General features: G+C 43.8%; 2 protein-coding genes, 1 non-coding gene and 1 pseudogene across 8 annotated transcripts in view; 1 reads left to right on the top strand and 3 right to left on the bottom strand.

The window, feature by feature from the left end:
- Positions 1-241: 241 nt before the first annotated feature.
- Positions 242-376, top strand: LOC113908360. The gene has a single exon (XR_003515436.1). It is a non-coding gene; the product is annotated as a small nucleolar RNA SNORA67 (small nucleolar RNA).
- Positions 377-1,796: 1,420 nt separating this feature from the next.
- On the bottom strand, positions 1,797-14,863 carry METTL2A (methyltransferase like 2A). Its single transcript, XM_027568308.2, has 9 exons — positions 14,711-14,863; positions 14,420-14,511; positions 12,386-12,741; positions 10,171-10,220; positions 9,825-9,885; positions 7,492-7,631; positions 5,031-5,137; positions 3,565-3,630; positions 1,797-2,757 (listed from the first exon to the last, which is right to left on the bottom strand). Exons 1-9 carry the CDS (start codon positions 14,818-14,820, stop codon positions 2,603-2,605), a joined length of 1,137 nt encoding a protein of 378 aa, XP_027424109.1. The 5' UTR covers positions 14,821-14,863; the 3' UTR covers positions 1,797-2,602.
- Positions 10,823-11,604, bottom strand: LOC113939800 (annotated as a pseudogene).
- A 5,317-nt stretch (positions 14,864-20,180) lies between the features above and the next one.
- Positions 20,181-26,196, bottom strand: part of EFCAB3 (EF-hand calcium binding domain 3) — a 133,156-nt gene continuing 127,140 nt past the window's right edge. For 5 of the 6 annotated variants that reach the window (XM_027624497.2, XM_027624500.2, XM_027624498.2 and 2 more), the window contains 2 exons: positions 23,627-23,749; positions 20,181-20,640 (listed from right to left, as the gene is read on the bottom strand). In XM_027624497.2, the coding sequence (XP_027480298.2) occupies positions 20,314-20,640; positions 23,627-23,749 (450 nt within the window). In that variant the 3' untranslated portion in view covers positions 20,181-20,313. The remainder of the gene's footprint in view (positions 20,641-23,626; positions 23,750-26,196) is intronic. The other variant, XM_027624502.2, reaches the window with a different exon arrangement.

The following is a 26,196-nucleotide window of genomic DNA, read 5'->3' as shown; positions in this document are numbered from 1 at the left end:
GCACACTTAGCTTGGTTTCTAAACACCTTTCTGCATTAAAAAAACCCAGAACTCCTTGGGGGAAATTCAGACTGGGGCAGAGAAATGGGAGGATGAGCCTGGAACTTGTGCTTGAAGTGCTCAAAGAACATCGGGGAGTCACAAGGTCACAGCTCTGAAGGGGCCCCCACTGGCCAAATCTGGGGTAACATGAGTACCAAAAGAATGATAGTATATATAATGATCATTTAATAAGACAGAAATCTGAGTCCATATTAAGGAACAGAAAAAAGAAAGCTTTCATAGTAGCAACTTGGAATAAAATCTGGCATGCCTGAGGTTGCTGGGGGAGAGAGGATGTCTGTTTTCCTTCGTCTTCCTTTGGCTGCCTACACGCACTTCAATCCCTTCTGCATAGACTCTGTCCCCTCCCCTGACCTAAGCCAGAGACACTGATGTGCAGCAGGTTTCTTTAGTCAATTATGACCTTCCCACCAACAGGGAAAACTATATCCACATAATCGGTTGTGGGGGATGATTTGGCCATAAGGGTGTGGCTATTAACATGGTGACAGAAGCCAAGAGGATTCTGAGACATCAAGACCTTCTACAACACCTCCATTGAGGAGACACCCCCCGATGTTGCTAACCTCATCTGCAGGGCTGTTCTGCTACCTAGCCCTACCCCGGGTTCAGTCTGGGGGCGGGCTGAAGAGGAGCAGGGGTGGGGAGGGAAGGGAGCCAAGGGATGGACATCTTGTCATTTTTTTTTCCTTTGAATAAATGTCACTTTTTGAGGCAAAAAAAAAATGAAAAAATGAAAAAAAAAAAAGCTTTCCTTAAAAAATGCCAACCAATAAATGTAGAAAGAATGGCAGGATTAGGAGACATTCACAGGCTACCATCATAGTAGCAATTCAGCCAAGAAACTGCAACACAGATTCCAAACTAGTTTGATGAGGAATGGGTTATTTACCCGATTTCAAAGCACAACCCCACAAGATACTTATTAGTAACTTTTCAATAAAGAAACCCAGCAGATACCACCTCCGTTAAGTCATCAAGGTTAACATCACCACTAACAGGGTGATTCAAAATCATGTTATCCCGATAGGATGCGATGGGAAGAGCACAGCATTACTTGATATTCCTGCCAGAAATGTATAACCTGGAATCCAACAGTGAGTAAGCATCAACAAACCCAAATTGAGGGACAGTCTGCAAAACAGCTGTAATCTTCAAATGTCAAGGTCATTAAAACAAACCTGGATTGTTCCAGACTACAGGAGATGGAGACAGGACTACTAAGTGCAATGTTTTTCTGCTGATAGAAGATATTATTGGGGTCACTGGGAAAATTTAGTTATCTGTGGATGGTAGTATTTTCAGGTTAATTTTTAGTTCTGATGGATTTGGTGATATAGAACAGCTTCAGTTATAGGAATTATGCATTTGCAGGAGTGTTGGGACATCACCTTGCAACCTATTCTTAAAAAGTATTCAGAAAAAAATGGACTATTCTTGCAATATTCTTGGTAATTGGTACTTTCCTTTAAATTTGAAATTATTAGGGGCACCCGGGCAGCTCAGTCAGTTAAGCATCTGACTCTTGATTTTGACTCCGGTCATTATCTCAGGGTTGTAAGATCCAGCCCCACATGGGGCTCTGAGCTCAGCAGGGGAGTCTGCTTGAGATTCTCTCTCCCTGCCCCTCCCCTAGCCCCCTCACCCCTGTTCTCTCTCTCAATTCTTAAAGTTCTCTCAATTTCTTCTGTGTCAAACATTTAAGGGTACAATAAAAAAAGAAAATGAAACAATTTTGCTAAAAAGTCAAGATCCTTTTAATTTTTTAGAAAGAGGTTACTTAGAGGGAAAACAGTGCTTAAAATTCCACAGAACTGAGGTTAAGTGGAGACCATGACCAAATAAATACACAACAAGGACTCGTTTTGATGCTCCTTAAAGCAGTGTTTTTGAATCAGGTAAACATTCAAAGAAAGGTGATTCTTCTTGATGTGCTTCTTGCTGAACAAAGTTTGTATTCACCTTTGTATGTATCAACTGCCTAGCCTAGGTATTTGAACTCTGAAATAATTTAATGCAACTCAAATGACACTTTAATATATAATACTTTCTTGATTTCTTCAATTCATATATAATAAATTCTTGATGCCTTTAAATTCATGATTCCCATGACCATTTCAGTTATGATAAATTACAAAGTGGCAAGAAAGATTCTTTGAGATCTCAAAGAAAGAAAGAAACCAGAGGATGGGGTGCCTAGGTGGTTCAGTTGGTTAAGCGTCCAACTCTTGAACTCAGTTGAGGTCTTAATCTCAGGGTCATTGAGTTCAAGCCCGGCACTGGGCTCCATGCTGGGCATGGAGCCTACTTAAAAAAAAAAACAAAAAACAAAAAACAAAACAAACTTGAGGAAAGTATATATATTAAAGGCCTTCACAAATATGAAGAACAATTATTAAAATCTTGATAAAAAGCAATCTGTCCTAGGTTCAAGGTACAAGTCTGAATCCTTGAACTTTCCAAGATCAAGACACCATTTGCATATGTTCTTTTTTAAAAAACTCCAATGAACTCCTATCCCATCAGGAGCAGGTGCTTCTCAGCCAGCACCAGACAGAGGAGGCTTGCGATATTTGCATTGAATCCAAACCCGGTACATTGTCAGCTGTTTCCCCCGGTTCACTTGCAATCGGCGATCCACCAGGTTTTGAACCTTTTCCAGTCCAGCAGTAGTGAAAAGCGTATCCATCTCCTCTGGTTTGGAAAAGAGATGTTTATATATTTTCCGCTGAGGAAAAAACATTATCTACCACTTCCTATGTTTAGTGGGGCTCCGTGAGACTGTTTTTATTTATATATTTTAAATGGCTTGAGCCGCGCTGTTTATTTATAAGTGCAGTAGCAGTTTGGTAACAGCAAGTTCACATTTAAATGGGGGAAGCCGAACTGTCTGGGAAGGGCAGCTTGGTATCCCGAGGGAGACCCAAAGAGTTGGCTGACGGGGAGGAATTTTCAAGAAGGGCTTTACGGACACCTTAAGATTACACGCAAAAATCTACATAAATGTAATGTCAAAGCCACTTTTTTAGGGGAGAGATTCCTCCATTTTCACCAGAGGCTCAAAAAAGTATGTGACAGAATAAAGGGCCCGGGAATGGCAGTGGGCACATGGGCAGGGCCGGCCGCAGAGGAGAGCCGTTCTGGGTTACAGCTGGAGCCAGGGAGCACGGGCCTGGCTCCGGGGCCCCTAGGGGGTGACCCAGCCTGCAGGGTGACACCAGTCGCACTCAAGTCCCGCAAAATGGGGCAGGTCTCCTGTTTTGGACAAAGGGATCGGGAGGAAGAGCAGACCGCAGGAGGGCCATGCAGAGGGCTGAAGGCTCCCGTTAAGTGGAGCCTGTTCGCAGTACAGCGAACGGGTTCCGGGCAGCCGAGCGCAGGGTGGCGAAGGCTGCCACGGGTGGGAGGGCCCAACAGTCTTACTTCTGAGAGTACACGGAGCAACGTCTGAGCTGGTGTTTGGGGGACTACTGGCGTACGCAAAGATGAACGTTTTCATACCTTGTGTGAAGAAGTAAACTCTAGTACCGTCACCTCTCACGTAGAAATTTTCAGACAGACACTGACCTGTGGAGCGATGTGATAAAATCAGAGAAACTTTAAAGCACTTCTTTGAATTTCACTGCCAATCAAATGTGCATCGTGATACCGATTTCTTGGGCAGAGAACAGAAGCCTTTCTTGGTTACTCTGGGCACCTTGCAGGAATCGGCAGTTTCGCTGCTATGAAGGAACGGTGCTTTGGAACGAGCAGTGCCGGGGGCGCCATCAACCACAGTGTTCAATCACACGGGCAATCCTCAGCCTTCTGTTCTAGAGCTGTTTCCTGTTGCAAACAGTGTTTCCCTCCTCCCTCATTCAATAAATACCACATACTCTTTGTAAAACAAAAATAAACAAAAGCCAGGGACTGTAGCTACGCTGAAGGGAGGGAAACCTGAGCCACTGGGACCATTTCCCACGTCTCGCCACGTGTCCACACACACTCATAAATACAACCTGCGTGCTGTTTTTATCATGCATGCTCTCCCCTCAGCTGCCAAGCCCTCTGACCTAATGTCAATTTATCAACCTGGTAGGTGATGTCAATATAATCTTACTTGCTTTACTTTGCTTATTTCTCCCCAGCCACTCCTGTGTGTGCGATCAAGTTTAAAACAGTCACCTGCACACTTGCTTTTCTCATCTGGGAACGCAGAACGGAAACCCCGCCAGGACCGCCGGTCTGGGGCCCACCTCATGCGGCAGGCACAATGCTCCCCTCCCCAGAGGCATTCACTTTGTTTCGAAGCTTTTGCCTACACACACATTACATGCTAGTTCTTGAGTAGTTCCCCAAAGGACTGTTAGACTGAGTAGATAACACCACTGTGCTTAAAAAAAAAAAAAAACAAAACCCAAAAACCCAAACACCATTAACAAGTTGTTATTTCTACCAGTAATGGATTAGTGTATCTCCTTCTTTGAAATGGCCAGCGGTAGGTTTAAGAAGTAGTTCTCTCACTATAGTTTTGTTACCTTGAAGTTTGTTTTTGGCCATTTGGATTTGCCCTTCTGTGAATCAACTCTAAAATTTTCCTTCCCTGTTTTTTGGGTGGGTTGCTGATCTCCTTATCAATTTGCCAACAGGCCCTTGAAAAGCAGAGATAATAATTGAGTCTTTATCTGTTCTAGGCACTGAAATTATTTGTCTTTCAATTTTTTAATGGCATCTTTTGCCATGCCACATTTAAAATTCCTTATGTAATCAAATCTTTTCCCCAAGGTAGCTATTCTAAAAGTAGCTGTCTTGGTTAAAAGATCTCCCAAATACCTAGATTATACAAATCTTCAAAAACATACCGTTCTTGTCATGTATTAAGTAACTTTATATATGGAGCTATAATTCTAGAGTTTCTATTTGATTTCACTGACTTCTAGGTCTATTCTGATGGCAAAACTGTTGCTTTGGTAATAGCAGCAAAATACCTTTTTTAAACCGAAGCTGAGCCATGTCGTAGCGGCCATAATCTCGCAGAAGCATCATCCCTCCGGGCTTTAGAAGCCTGCTCAGCCTGTTGATAGCCTTCTGCATCCTGCGGGGCAACACAGAATGAAGATCAGGTCTCCTTAAGGACAGGATTCCTTTTCCTTATAGCATGCCCGGAAAAGCCAGTGGACTTCCTAACCTTGACACACGAACCCTGACATCTCAGCTCCTCTGCTCTTGCTTCAGTGAGAATGGGAGCACACACCCAAGCTTCTCAGGTGCTTCTGCTGTCTGCTCATGACCGTGTCTTTAACCCACTCCCTTCACCAGGAAGAGGCCTGAGGATAATCCGCTTCTGCCGGAGGGCTCCACTTAAATACTCTGCGTCTGGCTTACTTCCTACTCCTCCTGGGACGGCCTCTTGGGGAAGCCACCCCTGTCCTGTGCCCCTGGGGCTCTCGGAGCACAGCCCTGAAAACCTGCAGTGAGGACTACTAGTTAGCTGACTCATCCGCCTGCCCCCAGGCCTGAGAGCTCTGAAGGCAGAGACTGTACCTTTCCATTTGTTAAATGAAGATGAAACCTCAAGCACTTAACAGTTTACATGGTGAGTCAGAATGCAAATGAGTGCCCCAGGCAGAGCGCTTTACCTTCTGACTGCACTTCCCACACGCAGGCTTAGTGCTGGTTTCGCCTATGCTAACCTTGGAAGTATCAATGCTACAAAGTCTACTTGAATACTGAATAAATAGTTTTTAATTTTAGTGTTTTATTTCAGTCCACGTCAGTTTTTAAGTTTGTAGCATTTAAACTTCCACTGATATTTTATCTATTAATCAAACTCTACCCCCAACGTGGTGCTTGAACTCATGACCCTGAGATCAAGAGTCACATGGTCTACTGACTGAGCCAACCAGGTGCCCCGAGACTTCTGCAGTTATGCTTATTTTTTTATTTTTTTAAAAGATTTTATTTATTTATTTGACAGAGGGAGATACAGCCAGAGAAGGAACACAGAGGGAGTGGGAGAAGCAGACTCCTGCTGAGCAGGGAGCCCGATGTGGGGCTTGATCCCAGGACCCTGGGACCATGACCTGAGCTGAAGGCAGACGCTTAACGACTGAGCCACCCAGGTGCCCCTGCAGTTATGAATGTTTAAACCATGCCTGGCTTTTGGGGCTGTCTTGCACCTGCCTTTCTGCACGCTCACAATATCCCTCCCTGTCAGGTCAGATGACTCAGTGCTCTTCTCAAGGAAACATGGGACGGAGACAATCGCTCGCTCTTCTGGGTCTCTGGAGGACGCTGCTTCCTGAGGACAGTATCTCATCCGGACAGCTGGCTGCCCACGTCTAAGAACCTTACCAGTATCTCGCAAGGTTCGGCACCTAAACTGGATTTTATGGAATTTTATGTATTTTATGGAATTCCCCTGTACTGCAGTTTTCCAAAGAACTTAAACATAAAGGAACACCCGAGTTAAGCTTCACTATAAATTCTATGTTGTTAGTAAGGCTGGTTTACCAAAACCATTTAAAAAGCCCAATGAGGGGTGCCTGGCTGGCTCAGCTGGTAGAGTGTGTGGCTCGATCTCAGGGTTGTGGGTTTGAGCCCTACGTTGGGCGTACAGATTACTTAAAAATAACATCTTAGAGGTTTATTTATTTTTTTAAAGATTTTATTTATTTGAGGAAGAGTGTGAGCAAGAGACAGCACAAGCAGGATTGGGGCGGCGGAGGGGGAAGGCAGAGGGAGAAGCAGACTCCCCGCTGAGCAGGAAGCCTGACGTGGGGCTCGATCCCAGGACCCCGGGATCATGACCTGAGCCGAAGGCAGTTGCTTAACCGACTGAGCCACCCAGGTGTCCCTTAAAAATGACATCTTAAAGTAAACTAAAAAGCCCTATGAGGGGGCTGGGGCTCTAAACAGTGGGGGGCTCTAAAACAGCGGGCTGCGATTATCAGCAGGGGTCCCCCCACACCCAGTAACACTGCTCTCCCATCCCCTGTGGATGTTCAACCATGGCACCGAAAAGAAGAACCAACCGCTGGGGCATCTGAGTGGCTCAGTCGTTAAGCGTCTGCCTTCGGCTCAGGTCATGATCCCAGGGTCCTGGGATCGAGCCCCGCATCGGGCTCCCTGCTCAGCGGGAAGCCTGCTTCTCCCTCTCCCACTCCCCCTGCTTGTGTTCCCTCTCTCGCTGTGTCTCTCTCTGTCAAATAATAATAAAATCTTTAAAAAAAAAAAAAAAAGAAGAACCAACCGCTGTAGCCAAAAGGCAGAGGTTTAGAGGCAAACAGGTTTATTAGGAAAAGGGTTGAGACACTTGTATCACTTTGACAGAATGGCTTTTCCCGGCCTATCAGATAATCCTGCTTACTTAGGGTCCAACCCTGGTATCAAGGTTCCTGACCCAAGCTTTGTTCTGTGACACTACTGGGTAGGGGACCTAAAACTTACTTGTCTGGAACAACGGCCGAAAGAACAAATATGAGGATGATGATGTCGAGGCTCTCCCCGGGCACTGGGTAACTCGTATCTTCATCACACAGATCATGGACAAAGGCAAAGCACCGACAAGGATCGTATGCTGAATTTGTCTGCCGACAGTTGAGAGACACATAGGTTAGAAAATGTTCACACAGCCTGGAGGAAAGCTAATCTTGCTTGAAATGTAACCGCTGCTCCTGCTGCTGAGGGCTATCGCTCTAATCAGGATGCACGCCTTCTTACTCAAAGCCTGAGAACGTCCAACAATTCCAGGGACGAGCCTGCGGAATCCAATTGGTATTTTTACTTATTTATTTTTTAATCTTTTTTTTTTTTAAAGATTTTATTCATTTATTTGAGAGAGAGAGAGCGCGCACGCGCGCACGAGAGAGAGCATGAGCAGGGAAGGGGGCAGAGGGAGAAGGAGAAGCAGACTCCCCGCTGAGCAGGGAGCCTGCCGTGGAGCTCAAGCCCGGGACCCTGCGATTGTGACCTGAGCTGAAGGCAGACGCTTAACCCACTGAGCCACCCAGGCGCCCCGCCAACTGGTACTTTTAAAACGGAATGTTTTGAAGGTGCCTGGCTGGCTCAGTCAGTAGAGCCCGTGACTCTTGATCTCAGTCATGAGTTCAAGCCCCATGTTGAGGGTAGAACTTACTTAAATTAAAAAAAAAAAAAAATTAAAAAGTTTTTCTTAAAAGTAAAATGAATGTGGGGGGGGGGGGCGCCTGGATGGCTCAGTTAGTGAAACATCTGATTCTTGATTTCAGCTCAGGTCATTATCTCAGGATTGTGAGATCAAGCCCCGTGTTGGGCTCCATGCTGGGCAGGGTGCCTGCTTAGGATTCTCTCTTCCTCTGCCCCCCCGTGCCCCCCACAGCCCCCTCTCACACTCACACTCGCCCTCTCTTTAAAAAAAAAAAAGGAATGTTCTTGATTCTTCTACTTTTATTCTTCACTCTGATGCATAAAGTTAGATTTGAGGCCTGGAAAGTGATCAGGAAGGTAAACGACCACAAGGAAAAAGAAAAATCTCATCAGGAGAGAGAAAACATACTGACATTTAAAATCACGATTTAAGGGGCGCCTGGGTGGCTCAGTTGGTTAAGCGACTGCCTTCGGCTCAGGTCATGATCCTGGAGTCCCGGGATCGAGTCCCACATCGGGCTCCCTGCTCAGCAGGGAGTCTGCTTCTCCCTCTGACCCTCTTCCCTCTCGTGCTTTCTATCTCTCATTCTCTCTCTCTCTCAAATAAATAAATAAAATCTTTAAAAAAAAATAAAATAAAATCATGATTTAAAACAACTCCCAAACCAAGTATAGCATATTACACCAATCACAGAATTCTCCAGGAAAACATATTAGATGTGGAAAATTTAACTTTATATTTTATTGTCATAAAATTAACCAAAGAAAAGAATAAATTAACTAAAGATAAGCTCAATATTCACCTGGTCTACATCCATAAAAGTAACTCACTCCAGAAAGACACAAACCACCAATTCCAGATCTCCTGTGCTAGCAGCATTAGACATGACCATAACCGACACATTTTAGGGTAATTTCTCTTTCTGTATCTCTCTTCTCCAAAAATGTGACTTTGTTCCTCATTGGCCACAGCTAATTCAAACAGGGCAAGTAGATTATCAGCTGGGCCGGGTCAACCAGACTCTTTCTGGGGACTTTGGAATCAGGACAAGTCATTCTGGTGAGGTTCTGAGAACACCTGAACAGGGTGGACACGTAAGGGGGCAAGCACGTTGCCATCACGTGACAAACCCATTACAGAAAGCTGGTCTGTAAAGAGGAAAACAAAGGGCAAACGGCTCTGGGCTATGCGAGATAGGAAACCATGAGCTTGAGGGAGGTACTGTGACAGGAAGAGGAAGGAGTGGAAACAGCTCACCAGGAGCCAACAGGCCTTGGCATCTGCCACCTTTTCGGGGCTGAGTGCCTTGGCTACACTTTATGCCTTTGGGTTCTTTGACCTTCTTTCACTGAATGAGTTTGTCTGGGTGTGTCTGTGACTTGTAACTCAAAGAACCCTGACTAGAAACAATCTTCTCATTTTAATCCTTAAAACCTATGTTTGGAGACGTCAGGAGACCGGCCCAAAGTTCCACAACCGGCCAGTGACAGGTTCCCCATTCATGCTTGGTTCTTTCCTCTACTCGGGCTGTTCCAGCAAGTCTTTTACTTTCAGACCACGTAAGAGTAACAGAAATTTGCTAGAGACCTTGATTTTTAGGAGACCCTTTCCCCTTTAATCAGTGAAAATTACAGATGGGACCCAATGCACTTACCTGGACCAGTTCTACAGCTGTGGTGGAAAAATCACAACAGTAAACAAAGAGTCCCGGATCACTGAAATGGGCAGAAAAAAGAGTCGAACAATTAAGACTGTAAACTGAATTGTATCTGTTCTCCTTCCTGTGTAGCAGACTTAACATATCAAAGGTCCCATATATTGGCAGTGGAACAGGTTTTGAAGCTCACCAATTTTCCTGATGACAAAGACAACAAAGAAATCGACATCTTGTCACCCACAGTTCCCAATAACCATTATTACCGGTCTGCTGAAGTTTTGAGAAACAACACACCCCTTTCTCCTCTTTGCTATCCTATAGTTAAACTTTACAACACACTTACTTGTTAGTTTGTAAAATCGGAAAGACTGTGTTTCCCACACCACAACCAACCTGCGGACAAAAACGAACTTTTAGTTGCAGGACTTTCAAGGAATTAATTCCCTAGGGCTAGATAAATAATCAACAATAATGTTGCTTAATTGTATTAGTAGGGAAGGTGCAGTGACCAGAGCTAAATAGTAGCCACGACATCCCCCAACCTTGACCTCAGGAAGTCTAAAAGAGGTAGCCAAGAGCATGGGCTCTCGACAGCAGAAGGGAGCTGGGGTGGAAAAAAGGGCATGGATTGCTTTTACTTTTTGAGTTTTAGCAAATGGTCCTATAGATGATATATTTTTTTTCTCATTAATACAGTACTTGCCAACCACTTTCCCTAGGCTGCCTGAGGAGGTATAGGAAAGGGAACATACAGGGTAGAAGAGACATGGGAGAGGGCGCCTGGGTGGCTCAGTTGGTTAAGCGACTGCCCTCGGCTCAGGTCATGATCCTGGAGTCCCAGGATCGAGTCCCACATCGGGCTCCCCGCTCGGCGGGGAGTCTGCTTCTCCCTCCGACCCTCTTCCCTCTCGTGCTATCTCTCATTCCCTCTCTCTCGAATAAATAAATAAAATCTTTAAAAAAAAAAAAAAGAAGAAGAGACATGGGAGAAAGACCTATAGGAGGTGGAGACAGTTCCTGCCCATGACAAAGAGGATGAGAAAGGCCACCATCAGCTAAAAGAGCCCCATGGCCTCTGAGAGAGCAAAGCCCAGAATGGCATAGAAGAGTTGTTGCTTCAGAGAGGGGGGATTCCTGGCATGACCAGTGATGAGGCTCCCAAACACAGTCCCAATTCCAGCCCCAAAGCCAGCCACCCCGACCGCGGCAGCCCCAACCCCAATGAACTTGGCTGTGTCGATGTCCCTTGAAATGGGACTGGTTCAGAAGCTGTAGCTAGTAATAAGTGAGGTGAGGGGATGTGGGGCTGCCAAGCTGCTGAGGCTCCCATCTGTCATGTCTCCGGTGGTTTTAGCACCGCTGCAGTGATTGGCTCAACAGCTGAGAGGTGCTCCTGACCAGGAAGGGGGTGGAGACGAACTCTGCACAGGTGTACATTTATTTTCAGGGTATGAGGGGCTGTAGCAGGAGAGCTGCTCCCGTGCAAAGAAGACAGAGAGGGCAGATGAAATGTTCTCTTACTGAACTGCACTGTATCATTATTGGAAACCTGTTTCTCAGATTAAGCAGAAAAATTCATGGAAAGGGGACCATGGATTACACTGTCCTAAACATGCTGCTGGGTGTGCTAATAACAGTGACCCTTTGGGGCTGGGTGTCTGACTCTTGGTTTCGGCTCAGGTCATGATCTCAGGGTCAAGGGATCGAGCTCTGCGTCAGGCTCTGTGCTCAGTGCAGAGTTTGCTAGAGATTACCTCCCTTTCCCTATCCCTCTGCTCCTCCCCCTGCTCACACACGTGCTCCCCCTAAAATAGATAAATGAAATCTTTAAAAACAAAATAAAAAAAAACTCCCCAAACCCAAAAAAGACAGTGACCATTTACTAAGGGCTTACTACATGCCAGGCACTGTTTTTAGCCATTTTACATCATTATCTCAATATTTGTCATTCTCATAACTACCATGAGGCAGACAGAGGCAGAAGTCCCCTTCTGCTTGGGGAGGGGAAAGGACTAGTAACAAGGTCAGGCTGGAGTACTCAACCGCAAGGCTAATTAGCTTCCAGCGGAGCGTAGTCACCGCCTCTAAATCTGCAGTACGGTACCCACCTAGGCACGTTTCCAGGGGTAGTCCTGCCTCCACAACACCGCCCCAACTAGGAAGACAAGAACTCTCCTATGCCTGAGAAGCAGCCACCATCGCGACTGACCCCCCCCTCCCCCATCTTATGTTACAAGAGAAGTCAAAGAATTTGTCTTGTGACTTGGGACTCTTCCAGGCAGCAGGTACAGCAGATGCTACAATGTGCAGATGCGATAGGATGTCCCCAGGTAGCACCCTCAGGTGATCTTTCTTTGCCACAACCACCAAATTATCTGGTCTGAATTTAGGACATGTCATTAGTTCAAAAATGGAGGTGTTTCTAGGCCAACATAAGAGTCAAGTCTAGTCAGCTTCTTCAGACAGAATCACTTCTGCGGTCAGCCTCTCGGTGCCACCCGTGTGTACAATAAAACAGCCCCGTTAACCCCACTCTCAGGACAACAGAGGGGGGTTACCTCGAGTATTCTGTAGGTGGCTGAGGATCCAGGGAACTCATCAGCACAGATTTCCAGGCGGTTGAGTTTCCGAGTTACATCTTCTACAGGAGGCACCTGTGTTTTACGTCCAAGGCTATCTGAAGAACACGTGTGCTGTTCTTCTATCTTTAAACCAGGTCCGTCCTCCTTGCTCCTACCTTCAGGTACTTCACTCCTCTTGTTCTCTGAGAGCCAATCATTAAAGTCATTTTGGTCCGGGCTAGGTGCCAACTCTGGGAATTCAGTGAAAAGCCAATGTCTATCCTTGAAAAACCTGTTTTCGTGGATTTTGTAGAACTCATTCCAGTATTTGTGGGCATTGACTTCATAATCAACTGTAAATATTAAAGAATTAAAAAAACTCTCAATCTCTCAATATTTTATGTGTCCCTAATGTCAAATGTCATCCTGCTTCACCAAATGTCACTTTATACTAAAAGTATCCTCAAGTAGAGCTATAATCTCAGAGCTGGAAATCTGGCAGTCCTACCACCTACCCTACCTGAATTCCCCTCTGTGTCTTGTCCTTCTAGGGAGGAACTCCGACCAGGGAACTTACTGGTTCCACCCACATCTTCAGGTGGCTCTTAGCTACTAGAAAATTCTAACGTTAAGGAAAAAAAAATTCTAACATTAAGCAAAAAAATCTGTCTTCTGGTCAAAAAGTCCTACTATTTCTTAGGGCCATACAGAACAATTCTTTTGTATTTAAGGGCAGCTATTTTCCCCTCTAAATCTTCTCTTTTACAGGTGAAATGTCCCAGGTTCTTCAGTCATTCCCTATGTGAACTCTATGGTTAATGACACATGCAGCTCTTCCTTAAATATACTCCTCTGTCTGTGGTTCTTTATTGAATGTGGAGCAAAGAAAGAATTCAATACTACTAAAAGATCCTAAAAATGGGACAAAGGGGGAAAGGAGAAATGCTGACAAGAGGGAAAAATGTCTTCCAGATGAGAAGAGTTTCGATGAGAGAGGACAGGGGAGACTTAAGAAGGGTAGACTGTTTCCACTACAGTTTAAGGTGATCAAGGCAGTGGGCAGTACTAGACTACAGTTTTCTGCTCTTTGCCGATACAGGACCTCGACTACTGTAGTAGAAAAGAAAAGAAAAATCTAAGAAATTGGATTTTAGTTCCACCATTCCTACTAACTAACTGCTTACCTCTGGGTAAGGCACTTAATGTCCTGTGGTCCAAGTTTCTTTAACTGTAAAAAGAGGATATTGGACTATATGATTTTCAAAATCCCTTTCAACTCTAACTTGCTTTGATCTAGTCTCTGTCAAACTATGTAAGGTGAATACTTTGTAACTGGAATCTTCTTATTGTTATAGTGAACTGTGGGATACTACTCTCCCAATTTCTAGTCCTACTTTCAGTTGTCATCTAGCACACAGGCTCAGCTAGTCCTAGTATTAGTATCTAGAGATATTCTGCAGTAAAATCATCCACCTCTCCAGAAGAGGTCTCTTTTTCTTTGGCCAGACTTACCTACACTCCTCTTCACCCTCCTTTCCTTGGCAGAAGCCCTAAAATCCCCACAGCCAAGGAAAAGACACAAAATTCACCAGTCATTAGCTACCCCCCCACAACAATATTTAGAATCTGATCGTTAGAATCTAGCTTCAATGACAACATTTCCTCAGCTAGGGTAATCATATAGACGAGGCACAACATCCAAGTCGATCATGTGACCAAACGGTTACCATAGGCCAGTCGTATTATGGCTCTAGTCGACGTACTAAAAATTAATCGCTAGGAAATATATCAAGATACTGTTATTCCCTCTCAAATAAAGCCAAAACCCAAACTCCCTCTTCGCCCTAACAAGATTTTAGGGTGAAGCCCTTTTCCATCCTAACCCAGCCCCACCCCTCCCGTTCTACCCCCGAATTCGGGGTCAGTCCAGTAACAAAGGCTCTTGGCGGTCTAGGTTCTCCGGCCTCTCCGGGAGAGTGCGTCCAGTAGTACGCTGGCTGCTGACACCACTGAGGGCCCACCTAGGCGCACCTTGCTTCTCCTGGCACACCCGCTGGGTACTGTTCTCCCGGACTTTCCTCTCCGCTGCGGCGGCCTGCTCTTCCGACCACTCCACATTGTCCCTGGGAAAATCAAACGGGCAGCTTAGGGGCCTCACGTCCGGCAGGCTGCGTCGCTGGCCACGCAGAGCCTCTCCCGTGGAAGGAGAGCGCCTCGAGCAGGGCAGCGCGACTCGTGGTCGGCTGTCAGGGGCTTCTCAGAGCGCACGGGGCTGCGGGACAGAGGACAAGCCGCAGGCGGGACGAGGGGTAGGGCAGTTACCAGGCATTATGGTGGAAGACGCGCGCCGGATCGTTCAGGAACCTGCTTCCAAACTGCTGCCTCTTCTCGCCGACCGCAGCCGGAGCGCACTCAGGATAGGAGCCCGCCATGACACCGGAGCCGGATATGCCTACCTTTCCGACACGCGAAAACTTCCTGTGGGTCCACTCCCCCTCCGGAAGTCGCGGGGTCCGGGCGGGAAAAGAGCAAGGAGGGGCGGGGCAGTTCTGAAGCCCCAGTCTGGGTTGGAGCTGGAGCTCCGCCCCATAGGGGCGGTCCCTAAGTTGGGGAAGTGCTCTCCGTGTAAGGAGCGCTCGCCCACAGAGTTTCTCTGAGCTGGCTTTTCCTCTGTCGGCAAAAGGCGCCGGTGGCCGTGCAGGCCCGCAGGAAAGTGGGAGACAGGGATCCCTGGGTGGCTCAGTGAGTTAAGCGTCTGCCTTCGGCTCAGGTCATGATCCCAGGGTCTTGGGATCGAGTCCCACGTGGAGCTCCCCGCTCGAGTTCCGCATGGAGCTTGCTTCTGCCTGCTGCTCTCCCTCCTGCTTGTGCTCATGCTCTCCTTCTCACAAATAAATAAATAAAATCTTAAAAAAGGGGCTCCTGGGTAGCTCAGATGGTTAAGCGTCTGCCTTCTACTCAGGTCATGATCCCGGGGTCCTAGGATCGGGCTCCTGGCTCAGCAGGGAGCCCGCTTCTGCCTCTCTCCCTGCTCATGCTCTCTCTCAAATGAATAAATATATATATTTTTTAATCTTAAAAAAAAGTGGGAGACATTACGCTTGAGCCTCCTTTCTATACTGGGGTCGTCTAACAGGTTTCCCAGTTTCCCTCAAGTTGTTTTTTTTTTAAAGATTTTATTTATTTATTTATTTATTTTTTTTAAAGATTTTATTTATTTATTTGAGAGAGAGAGGCAATGAGATATAGAAAGCACGAGAGGGAAGAGGGTCAGAGGGAGAAGCAGACTCCCTGCTGAGCAGGAAGCCCGATGTGGGACTCGATCCCGGGACTCCAGGATCATGACCTGAGCCGAAGGCAGTCGCTTAACCAACTGAGCCACCCAGGCGCCCCTTTATTTATTTTTTTTGACAGAGACACAGCGAGAGAGGGAACACAAGCAGGGGGAGTGGGAGAGGGAGAAGCAGGCTTCCCGCTTAGCGGGGAGCCCGGTGCGGGACTCGATCCCAGGACCCTGGGACCATGACCTGAGCCAAAGGCAGACGCTTAACGACTGAGCCACCCAGGTGCCCTCCCTCAAGTTTTAAGACAGGAAAAATCTTGAATCACTTTGAGAATTAAGGTGCCTAGTTCCCTTTAGACCTGATGGCAGAAGAATTTGAGGAAGATAGCAAGCTGGCTGAGGAAATAAGCAGTTTTCCAGCTTCTGTAGTGGGCTCTTCATAGTGTGAAAAGCTATGAAAAAGAAAAGAATACTATTTTTCTGGGTAGGGGGATATGGAATGAATTCTGAGAACATGAGGTTAATTTATATAATTATATAATTTTTATTTTTATTTTTATTTATTTTTAAGATTTTATTTATTTATTTGAGAGAGAGAATGAGAGAGAGCACGAGAGGAAAGAGGGTCAGAGGGAGAAGCAGACTCCCCGCTGAGCAGGGAGCCCGATGTGGGACTCGATCCCGGGACTCCAGGATCATGACCTGAGCCGAAGGCAGATGCTTAACCCACTGAGCCACCCAGGCGCCCTAATTATATAATTTTTAAACTATGTTTTTTTTTTTTTTTTAAGAATTTGTCAGAGAGAGAGAGAGCACACAAGAAGGGGGAGCAGCAGAGGGAGAAGCAGGCTCCCCACCGAGCAGGGAGCTCTAGTCCACTTGATCCCACTGATCCGAAGGCAGATGCTTAACGCACTGAGCCACCCAGGTGCCCCTATAATTACATAATTTATAACCACCTACTTTTTGGAATTATCCATACCTGAGCTTGTTCACACAATCAGGACTGTAATACAACACATAAAGTTTGTTATATTAATACATTTTCAGCCTTACATTTCTGTTTCAATAATTACTATAAACTGATTCTCAAAATAATCTAGAAGGAAGTATCCTGTTGATATAAGGTTTAGTTGAGAAGAGTTCCAGGCGAGTAAGGACTACCATTTGGAAGGAGTTCAGGTAATGGTTAATTAGTTATTTAAGTGGTGCAGTACTAGACAGAGCCCACTGGTAACCAGTAATCATTTACTTCATTGAACATTCTTTCCATAGGCAAAACTGAAGGGAGCTATGAGAGATTCTGTATCTTTCTCAGAAAAGAAATGGAAACAAGCCTTAAACCCTCAATCACAAAGAAAAATACATGAGTGAATCGAAAAAATAAGGTAATAAAGAACTTGTACTTTATTCGAAAACACGTTTGCCATTCTCACGGTATTTTGAAACATTTTGAACAAAACCTCCTTTCCAAAAAACAAGTACAAGGATTTTTATCTTTTCTCAAGGCCAGTTGTTTGATATAGTGGTTGGTTTATATTTATTCTTGGCATCTTGTTCTCTCTTCCGCATGCTTTTTTCTCCCCACACCAAAAACTATTAATGCTCCTAATCAGCAGTCCTACCGCATATTTCCTTGCATAGAGCTCACTCTCTGTTTTCCCCTGAAGTCACTTATTATGTTAGTTCCAATAATTAGTCATTGAAAATGTCAAACAACTTGGTCCCTTTTGATGAAATGTGATAAAAGTATCCTAAACCTAATTTTTATACAATTATCTTTGGTTGACCTGTACAACTCATTTTTCTTCATCTTTTGAAGCACCTAAAATCATTTTTCTGAAGAAATTTGGAAGACATGGCTGTGAGTCCTTTGTAGTATCAGACTATATATTGGACTGTATCTTCAATACTTTTCAGGGGACCTAAGGGTCCCTCTGCTGGTGAGCTTCAAGAGCTTTTCTAGCTGGGTGGCATGGGTTCAAAGCCTGAAAAAGTTAACTCTCAGTCTGGACTATTGCCTTGGGTGTCAACCTGGGACATGGGTAGTTAATTATTTCATGCCTTTCTTTCAGTTCCGATCAGTGGAAATTCTGGTCTGTGTAAGCATGTGCTCTGGAACTGAAAGGTGGGGGAAGGGTGTCCTAATTTGTTTCACGGAACATGCAGCAGCCCTAGAGAATTGAATACGCTGGTTTAACAACTTTAAACAGACTTTGTGGTTTTTTTCTTATTGCAAAATAAATGTGTTTATTGTAGAACATTTAGACAAAAGAAAAAAAGAAACTACCCCATTCCATCCTTAGTTTAATCCATTAAACACTTTGGTTTATATGTTTCCAGTCTTATTCTCTAATTGACTTATAGAAGTAACTTTTACATTAAAATAGTTTCAGAACTGCGTTATGCCCTTTTTTTCACAGCTTGATTGAGGTTTAGTTTACATACAATTAAATTCATCCATCTTAAGTGTATAGTTTGATACATTTTCATAAAAATCTATATTTGTGCAACTACCATCAAAATTAGGTTCTAGAACAACCCCGTAAAGTTTTCTCATGGCTCTGAGCAGTTGTAGTTTTATAAGTTGATAATAGTTTGTGAATATCATTATTCTGCTTTAATGTTCTTTTCTAACATTGTTTTAATGACCCTGGTATTGTTTTATAGAGCTGTATCATGATTTGCTGGACACTTAGGCTACTTTAAGTTTCTTACTATTAAAAATCCAACATGATAATCATCTTTATAACTAAATCATTTGTATATTCATGATTACTTCTTTAGAAATAATTTCTAGAAGTGAAAGTACTGAGTCAGTGGTTATAATTAGCTGCATTACTCAGCTGTGAGGTCAGGGCATTTTACTGTTCATTCACTGTTATATATCCAAGTCCTAGAACCCAGGCCAGCACACATTATGCAACTCAATAAATAATTGTTGAATGAATGGCTGAATACCTGTTGCTATACTGTATTTCATCTGCAAGATGCCAGTTTCTACTGTCAACCACAGTGTGGGACAGATTGATAGACTGTATTACTATACATTTTAGATTTTCCAGGACAGATATACTCAAAAATATTCTGTCTTGTTATCCAATTGATCCAAGAAAATATCCCAGGAATTTTAATATTTTGGCATCCAAATTACATTTCTTAGATTGCCTATTACAGTCATAGCCATACCAAAAAAATATCTGTCAAACCATAGATCTTGTTTTTTGGGTAGGAAGCGTGGTCATGTCTGTAAGATTTTTTTTTTTTTTTAAGATTTTATTTATTTATTTTTGAAAATATTTTAGTTATTTATTTGACGGGGCGGGGGGGGTGGAGAGAGAGAGAGAGAGAGAGAGAGCACAAGCAGGGGAAGCGGTAGGCAGAGGGAGAAGCAGGCTCCCTGCTGAGCAAGGAGCCCGATGATGCCGATGCCGGGCTCCATCCCAGGACCGTGGGATCATGACCTGAGCCAAAGGCAGACGCTTAACGACTGAGCCACCCAGGCATCCCAAGATCTTGTTTATTTGAGAGAGACAGCGCGAGCAAGAGAGAGTGAGCAAGAGAAAGCACAAACAGGGGGAAGGGCAGAAACAGAGGGAGAAGCAGACTCCCCGCTGATCAGGGAGCCTGACATGGGGCTCAATCCCAGAACCCTGGGATCACGACCTGAGCTGAAGGCAGACGCTCAACTGACTGAGGCACCCAGGTACCCCAAGGTTCTCTTTCTCAACATCATAATATTGTAAAGAACGGCAAATATATTTAGACAGTTTTGAATATTCAAGGTTAACACAAATTTACTTCAAGTCCATTTCATTAAATAGTTTTAGGAGTCTTCACTATTGTCATTACTTTTTTCTGGCATGGTGCGATTTTATATTATAAGCCACTGTCTCCATCAATATGGAACATGTCTTTTCCTTTTTCTAACAGGGAAAAAAATGTAATGGATGATAATCCCTAAACAGGGTTAAAATAGTAAATTTTATGCGTATTTTTCCACCATAAAAAAGTACACCTCCCAAACTTGTAATACAGTTATACATGTGCATCTTTATTAAATACACTAAAGAACAACAGCAACAAGTGTAATGGTGAGATCAACTATTTTTAAGAGGGATTCAAGAGATCAGCCTTATGACGTGTGACTAAGGAGCCTTAGGAACACCCAAATTTAATCAAGATTCCCTGGGAGATGGTGATATTATCCCCTGGAACTGAAAGATCATTGTCATCTGCTGCCTCTGGCCTCTTTTACAAATAATCAAAAACCCAATGTCACTTAAACTCATAAACTCAGATGCTTATTGCTGAGAGAGCCCTATAGGGGCTCAGAGAGGCAGCCCTGTGTTGAGGTAAGTGCCCGCCTGCGGCTTTTCTCCTTCTGCCCAGGCAGTTTTGAGCCAGGTGGGGGCAGCACAGCGCAGCCGTTTGCTGGGAAGGTAACTGCATCGCCTCTAGTTACTCGTTCAGAATTAGGAAAGGGAAACCACATTATGACTTAAACTTTTTTACTGGTCAGAATCCAAAAGATGTCAACATTTCTAGCGGCTAAGAATGTACTAGACAAAAGCAAGAAACCGTAATTTTGATATCTATGAAAAAGTAGTTTGCAATGAGCTGTTTAGAAAATGTAGAAATTTCATTGTCGAAACCCTTTGAAAGCTTTCCGTTTTCTTTTTCTTCCTGTCTCTGTGTCACACTCACTGATATCCGAGGAAGAAGAGAATACAGAGTTGTGGAAGGTATTCCTGTTCATGTGGGCATCACATAACCTTAAGTCCTTCGGCGAAAGTAATTCTTGGCAAACATTCCAGGACCACGTATAAGTAGAAAAGGTGTCATAAAAGGACTCATTTTTAGTGTCTACTCCAATCAGATCCCCTCGGATTTTCTGCCAGAGGTTTAGCATGTCTTTCCGGTGCTCAAGGGCAATTCCCAAGTTATAGGCATCAGTAGCTCTCTTCACCTGCAGTGAGAGAACAGACATTTGCAGTAGTTAGCTTAACATATCTTTGACTTATGAACCACAATTCTAGACATCCCAAGAGTTACATTCCCAGGCTAGGTGAAAATCACCGAGTTTATCCATTGGGTGGAACCTCCTGAGGACATGTGAGTTAGGAGCTGATGGACAATCAAAATGTATGATTTGGGAATAATGAGATAAGACATTTATGACAATATTAAAAACACAATAAACTAAACCAAGGAGGAAATGTGGGATGGAGATAGCCTCTGGAGATAAAAGGAGTGCCAAGGATGGCACTCAATCCAGCCTAGGGCAGGGAGGGAGAAGATGCTGAGTAGTTCCTAGAGGATTTAACCGGATTGAGGGAGTCAGTGGTGATGGGAAGGTGTTGCAGGGAAAGAGAGAGCATAAACAAAGGCAGAGGTAACAAGCCTCTGGAGTTGGTAGGAGGCACAAACATGTTGGTAGTGCTAAAATGTCGAGTTTTGAAAGTGAGAGGGAAGGAGTGATGCAGGCAAGGCAAGCAAAATGTTGTCTGCTGTAGGGGCCCTTAGACTTGATCTCAGTGAGGCTGAGAGAGGCATTTTCTCAGTGAAAATCAATCTGTAGTAAGCCACTATTTCTTTTTTTTTTTTTAAGCATTCTTTTTTATTTTTTTATTTTTTTTTAAAGATTTATTTATTATTTATTTTGAGAGAGTGAGAATGAGAGAGAGAGAGAGAGAGAGAGAGAGAGTACATGAGAGGGGGGAGGGTCAGAGGGAGAAGCAGGCTCCCCACTGAGCCGGGAGCCCAATGCGGGGCTCGATTCCAGGACCCTGGGATCATGACCTGAGCCGAAGGCAGAGGTTTAACCATCTGAGCCACTCAGGCGCCCCTGTAAGCCACTATTTCTGATGGAAGTGAGACAAATCTCGGTGTGTGGAGCAGAAAATATAGTTGAGAAATCCTGCCATTGTTGAGAGGGAAAGATTCATCTGCAAACAGGACAGGGATATAGCTATGCCTTCATAATAGATCCTTAGCAGCTGTGTGGAGAACGGGCGGAGGGGAGAAGCTGTGAGGCAGGGGTAGGAGGTTGGAGGGTGTTGTCCAGGCAAGACCGAATGAGGGCCTCAGTTAAGGCAGTAGCGGTAGGATGAAGGGGATGGATTTGAAAAATCTTCAGGAGAACAAGAGTAGCCACAGTTGGTCATAGGTGGATGTGAGGAGTAAGGACAATATATAAATTAGGATGATTCCTCGCCTTCTCGTTTCATCGACAGGGTAGATAGTGGTATCAACACCCGATGTCAAGAAGAATCCCCAAGGGAAGAGCCAGTTTGATGCAGATGATGAGTTTGGTTTAGACATGTAGAGTTTGATATGCTGGGACAGGTAAAAATATTCATCAGGCAGTGAGATAAGTCAAAAGTACTGGAGAGAAGTCTAGGCTAGTGACAAATTTAAGAGTTATCAGGATATAGGTGGCAGCTGAAACAAGGAGGGTAGACTGAGATTGTCTGAAGAATACTTGCCCTAGTTTTTCCTTCACTTAACACAGAGATTCCCCATGTTCTGCTGGGTTACAGGTATGACACATTACTGATCTTCTCAAGCTTCTTAGCCCTTGGGGCAGCTGCTGCTGTCGACTGGAGGTCTCTGGCTATAAGCAGCCTCCATTTACTCCAGCATGAATATGTGCCATGATGAGACAGAGGTTGGGAGCCCACTCCTCTGCGGCATGCAGTACTGACGACCTACAGTTTCATTTATTCCCGTATATTACTACTGCATATTTTCTTCTCTTCCACCCTCACTCCAAGCTCAAGATCATGGAGGGCAGGAGCTATGTACCCCCCGTGGCATCCTCTAATCCTAGAACTTTATTAATAATGTATAAATACTTACTAAAAAATGAATGGATGAGTGCATATAATGGGAAGGGCAGTAGGATGGGACTAGAAAACAAGGAAATATCAAGACTTAAGGGGTGAACATTCAGGAAAGTGAAGTGAGAGGAAGGGACACAGAGCTGCAAGATGTAGTATTTATAAAGGCTGAGGAAGGAGAAAATGCCAAGGAGAGTTTGATCACTAGTGTCAAATGCAGAAGGGAGGGTGCCTGGGTGGCTCAGTTGGTTAAGCGACTGCCTTTGGCTCAGGTCATGATCCTGGAGTCCCGGGATCGAGTCCCACATCGTGCTCCCTGCTGAGCAGGGAGTCTGCTTCTCCCTCTGACCCTCCCCCGTCTCATGTACTCTCTCTATCTCATTCTCTCTTTCAAATAAATAAATAAATAAATAAAATATTAAAAAAATGCAGAAGGGAGGCAGCATGAAATACATACACCTCAGTCTGTCTCTGTGGAGTACAAAAGTTGCTAAGATGTCAGGGCACAAAAGTAGATAGGCAGCATAGAGTTGCAGTTGAAAGTGTGGATTCTAGAACCAAGCTGCTCATGTTTATAATTCTGGCTCTATTACTTCTGCCTTTAGACAAGTCGACCTCTCTTGCATATTTATAAAATGACAATGATAACAGCACCCATCCGGAAGGACTGTTGTGATAGGTAAATTAATTAATGTTTATAGAGTACTTCTAGAGCACCGTGCCTGGCATCTAGGAAGTGCACTCAAACTCTTCTTCTTTTAGCTGCTATAATCAAGATGCTTTCACTCATCATGATTCCCTTAGTACACCTGCTCACTGTGACTGCTGGTTTGCTGCTTTAATTAGTTGCTATTTCCAGCATGACACAAACGAGGGTCCCAGAAACGATGCTGTGTATGGTTCCATGGGTGATTAGCAGGATGAATTATAACAGTTAACATTTGAATCCATTTGATCACAGAGCAAGAAGCACAATGGGTAAAAATGAGAAATGACCTTGTCTTATTTTAAAGACATAGAGCAGAAAAAATATCTTTGGGATGGTTGTAGTATTGAAGTAGAAAATATTCTGGTCAATGCGTTCTGGGAAGGCATGCAACAGTGAATACTCACGTGCTGTTTAATAGCAGTTGCATCTGTCACTGTCCAATTCTGCTTTTTCTTGAGTATTTGGTCAATGGCTAGGATGTCACTTGGATAGCCTGAGACTGGGTCGATAGGCTTTACATTTGCTGCCTTTATGCACACATACACACACACACACACACACACACACAGAGAACACACACACACACAAAGAAGGTTAGTGATATATTTTGGGTTAAATATACAACAAAGACATAATAAACAGAAATATGTCGTATCAGGAAGGGGTTTGTATGTGATTTATAAGGTTATTGCTAAGCCACTTTTCCATTGTTTTGGGGCACCTGGTATAGCACCATGTGTAACTGAGCATTTAGCAAATTCTCTTTTATAATGATGAAGCCTACTCAGAAGTGTAGACCAGAAGATGGTTTATATGTGGAATGGATATTGGAGGGTAGAGAAGAGCCAACTCTATCCTCCCCCAAATTTCCAAGCCATCACCAAGCACTGAAAAGTGAAGAAGGTGCCCTCCACAGAATACAACCTATATTACTTCCAAACCTCCACTGGGGAACCAGCTGTCTATTTTCCCTGTTCCTGGGCTGCTGAACAATGCTGGTGGAAATCATGTAAATATGTGGATTGCTTTCTTTGAAGATGTGTAGTACCCAGTCTCATCCAGGCTGTTAGTACTGCTTGACCCTACTTTCCTTCACTGGGTGCTGTTAATTCTCTTACAGACATGTTCCATGTCTCTCTTCCTTAACAGGTACAGTTAAGCTCTTACAGAGCTGTCTTCTTAGTGGCTGCTGGAAAACCAGATCGGCTAATGATTATTTCTCCAGGACTAGCTAACATGAATTCTTTTCACTCTTCTCTCCACCTTAGGATTTCTCTCCATTGTGTAGCCTGATTTTTCCTCTTTGCCTCTTCTATGTGAGAGTTTCTTTTTGATTTCCAAGACCAAACTCTCCCCCCTGTATCTTTATTAATTCCCCTCCTGGACCATTTCCCTTCGATTTTCCTTGTTCCATGGCTGGCTTCGTCGGTGTGTGACTTGTGCAGTCCCATAGGACCAGAAGGGCCCTGAATTTGGTTTATTGCTCTGCTGTTGCAGTCTTTAAATTCTTAGTAATTTTTGGACAAGGGGCCCTATATTTCCATTTTGCCCTTGGCTCCACAAATTACATACCCAGTCCTGCCTCTCTCCTACATCTTCAGTTTCTCTTCCTTGGCCAGTGGTTGTCAGCTTTGGCTGCATGTTAGAACTTTTAAAAATACCAAAGCCTAAGCCCCATCTCAATATCTGATTTAATTGGATAGGGCTGTGGCCTGGACTGGACACAGGGCAGTTAAAAGCTCTCCTTGGTGGTTCTGTTGTGCAGCCCGGATCGAGAACCACAGCTCTAAGGGCCCTTCCTCCTGGCTACTAATGTGCTCAAGTTCCCCTGTCCCGAAACAACTTTTTCTAGATTCTGATTCTTCATGTTCCATGTCTCTCTTCCTTAACAGGTATAGTTTTTTTGTAAAATGAGCTGATTTCCTTTTTTTCCCCCTTTGGTCTGCTTTTTTAGTTTCTAGAGATACATGATAAATATCTCCCACTGTGATTATGGATTTGTGTATTCACTTTTTTAGCATGCATAATGCCAAAAAAAAAAGTCTAAAGTTGATCCTTACAATTCTGTGAATTGTCACCTTATCTGTCAATTTGCTAGGTGCATACAGGTTCAAGATAGATATATCTTCCTGACAATTTAAAAAAATAATTAAATAGCATCTTTATCTTTAGTTACGTTTTCCTTAAATTGTACTTTCCCCATACTAATATACTGATACCAGCTCACTCTGATTTGTATTTGTCTGATGTACCTTTTCCTGGCCTTTTACTTTCAAACTTTGTGTTGTATTTTAGATGTGTCTCCTTTAAAGAACAGATATCTGAAGATTATTAAAAATCAGTCTCAGTATCCTTTTTTTAGACTTGAAAGATGAACCATTGTCTATTTTTTCTTTTTAATACTTTTTAATTAAACTAGTATGTTTTAATCTTTTATTGTGATTATTGATATATTTGGATTTTTCTGCCTATTTTATTTCGCACTTTCTATTATTCCATGTTTTCTCTTTTTTCTTAGTCCTTCCCCCTTCTATTCAACAGTTATTCACTATAATGATTATTCATTAAATTATTCATGATTCACTTTAGTGATTATCCTCACATTTTTAACACTCATTATAAATTTAACAAAATATAGGAAGCTTTAAATCTGAGTACCACCCTCCTCATCTCCTGTGTCACTGTGGTGTATAGTATTTTAGTTCTTGTTGATTAGTACTCCCCAAACCAGTAATTCTTCTTTTCTTTAAATTTTTTATTGTTATGTTAATCACCATACATTACATCATTAGTTTTTGATGTAGTGTTCCATGATTCATTTCTTTTCTTTTTTTAATTTAATTTTATTATGTTATATTAATCACCATACATTACATCATTAGTTTTTGATGCAGTGTTCCATGATTCACTGTTTGCCTATAACACCCAGTGCTCCATTCAATACGTGCCCTCTTTAATACCCATCACCAGGTCT

Source organism: Zalophus californianus, chromosome 16 (genome assembly GCF_009762305.2).
Source record: "Zalophus californianus isolate mZalCal1 chromosome 16, mZalCal1.pri.v2, whole genome shotgun sequence".
Taxonomy (NCBI): Eukaryota; Metazoa; Chordata; class Mammalia; order Carnivora; family Otariidae; genus Zalophus; species Zalophus californianus.
This window is presented reverse-complemented; position numbering and strand designations above follow the sequence as displayed.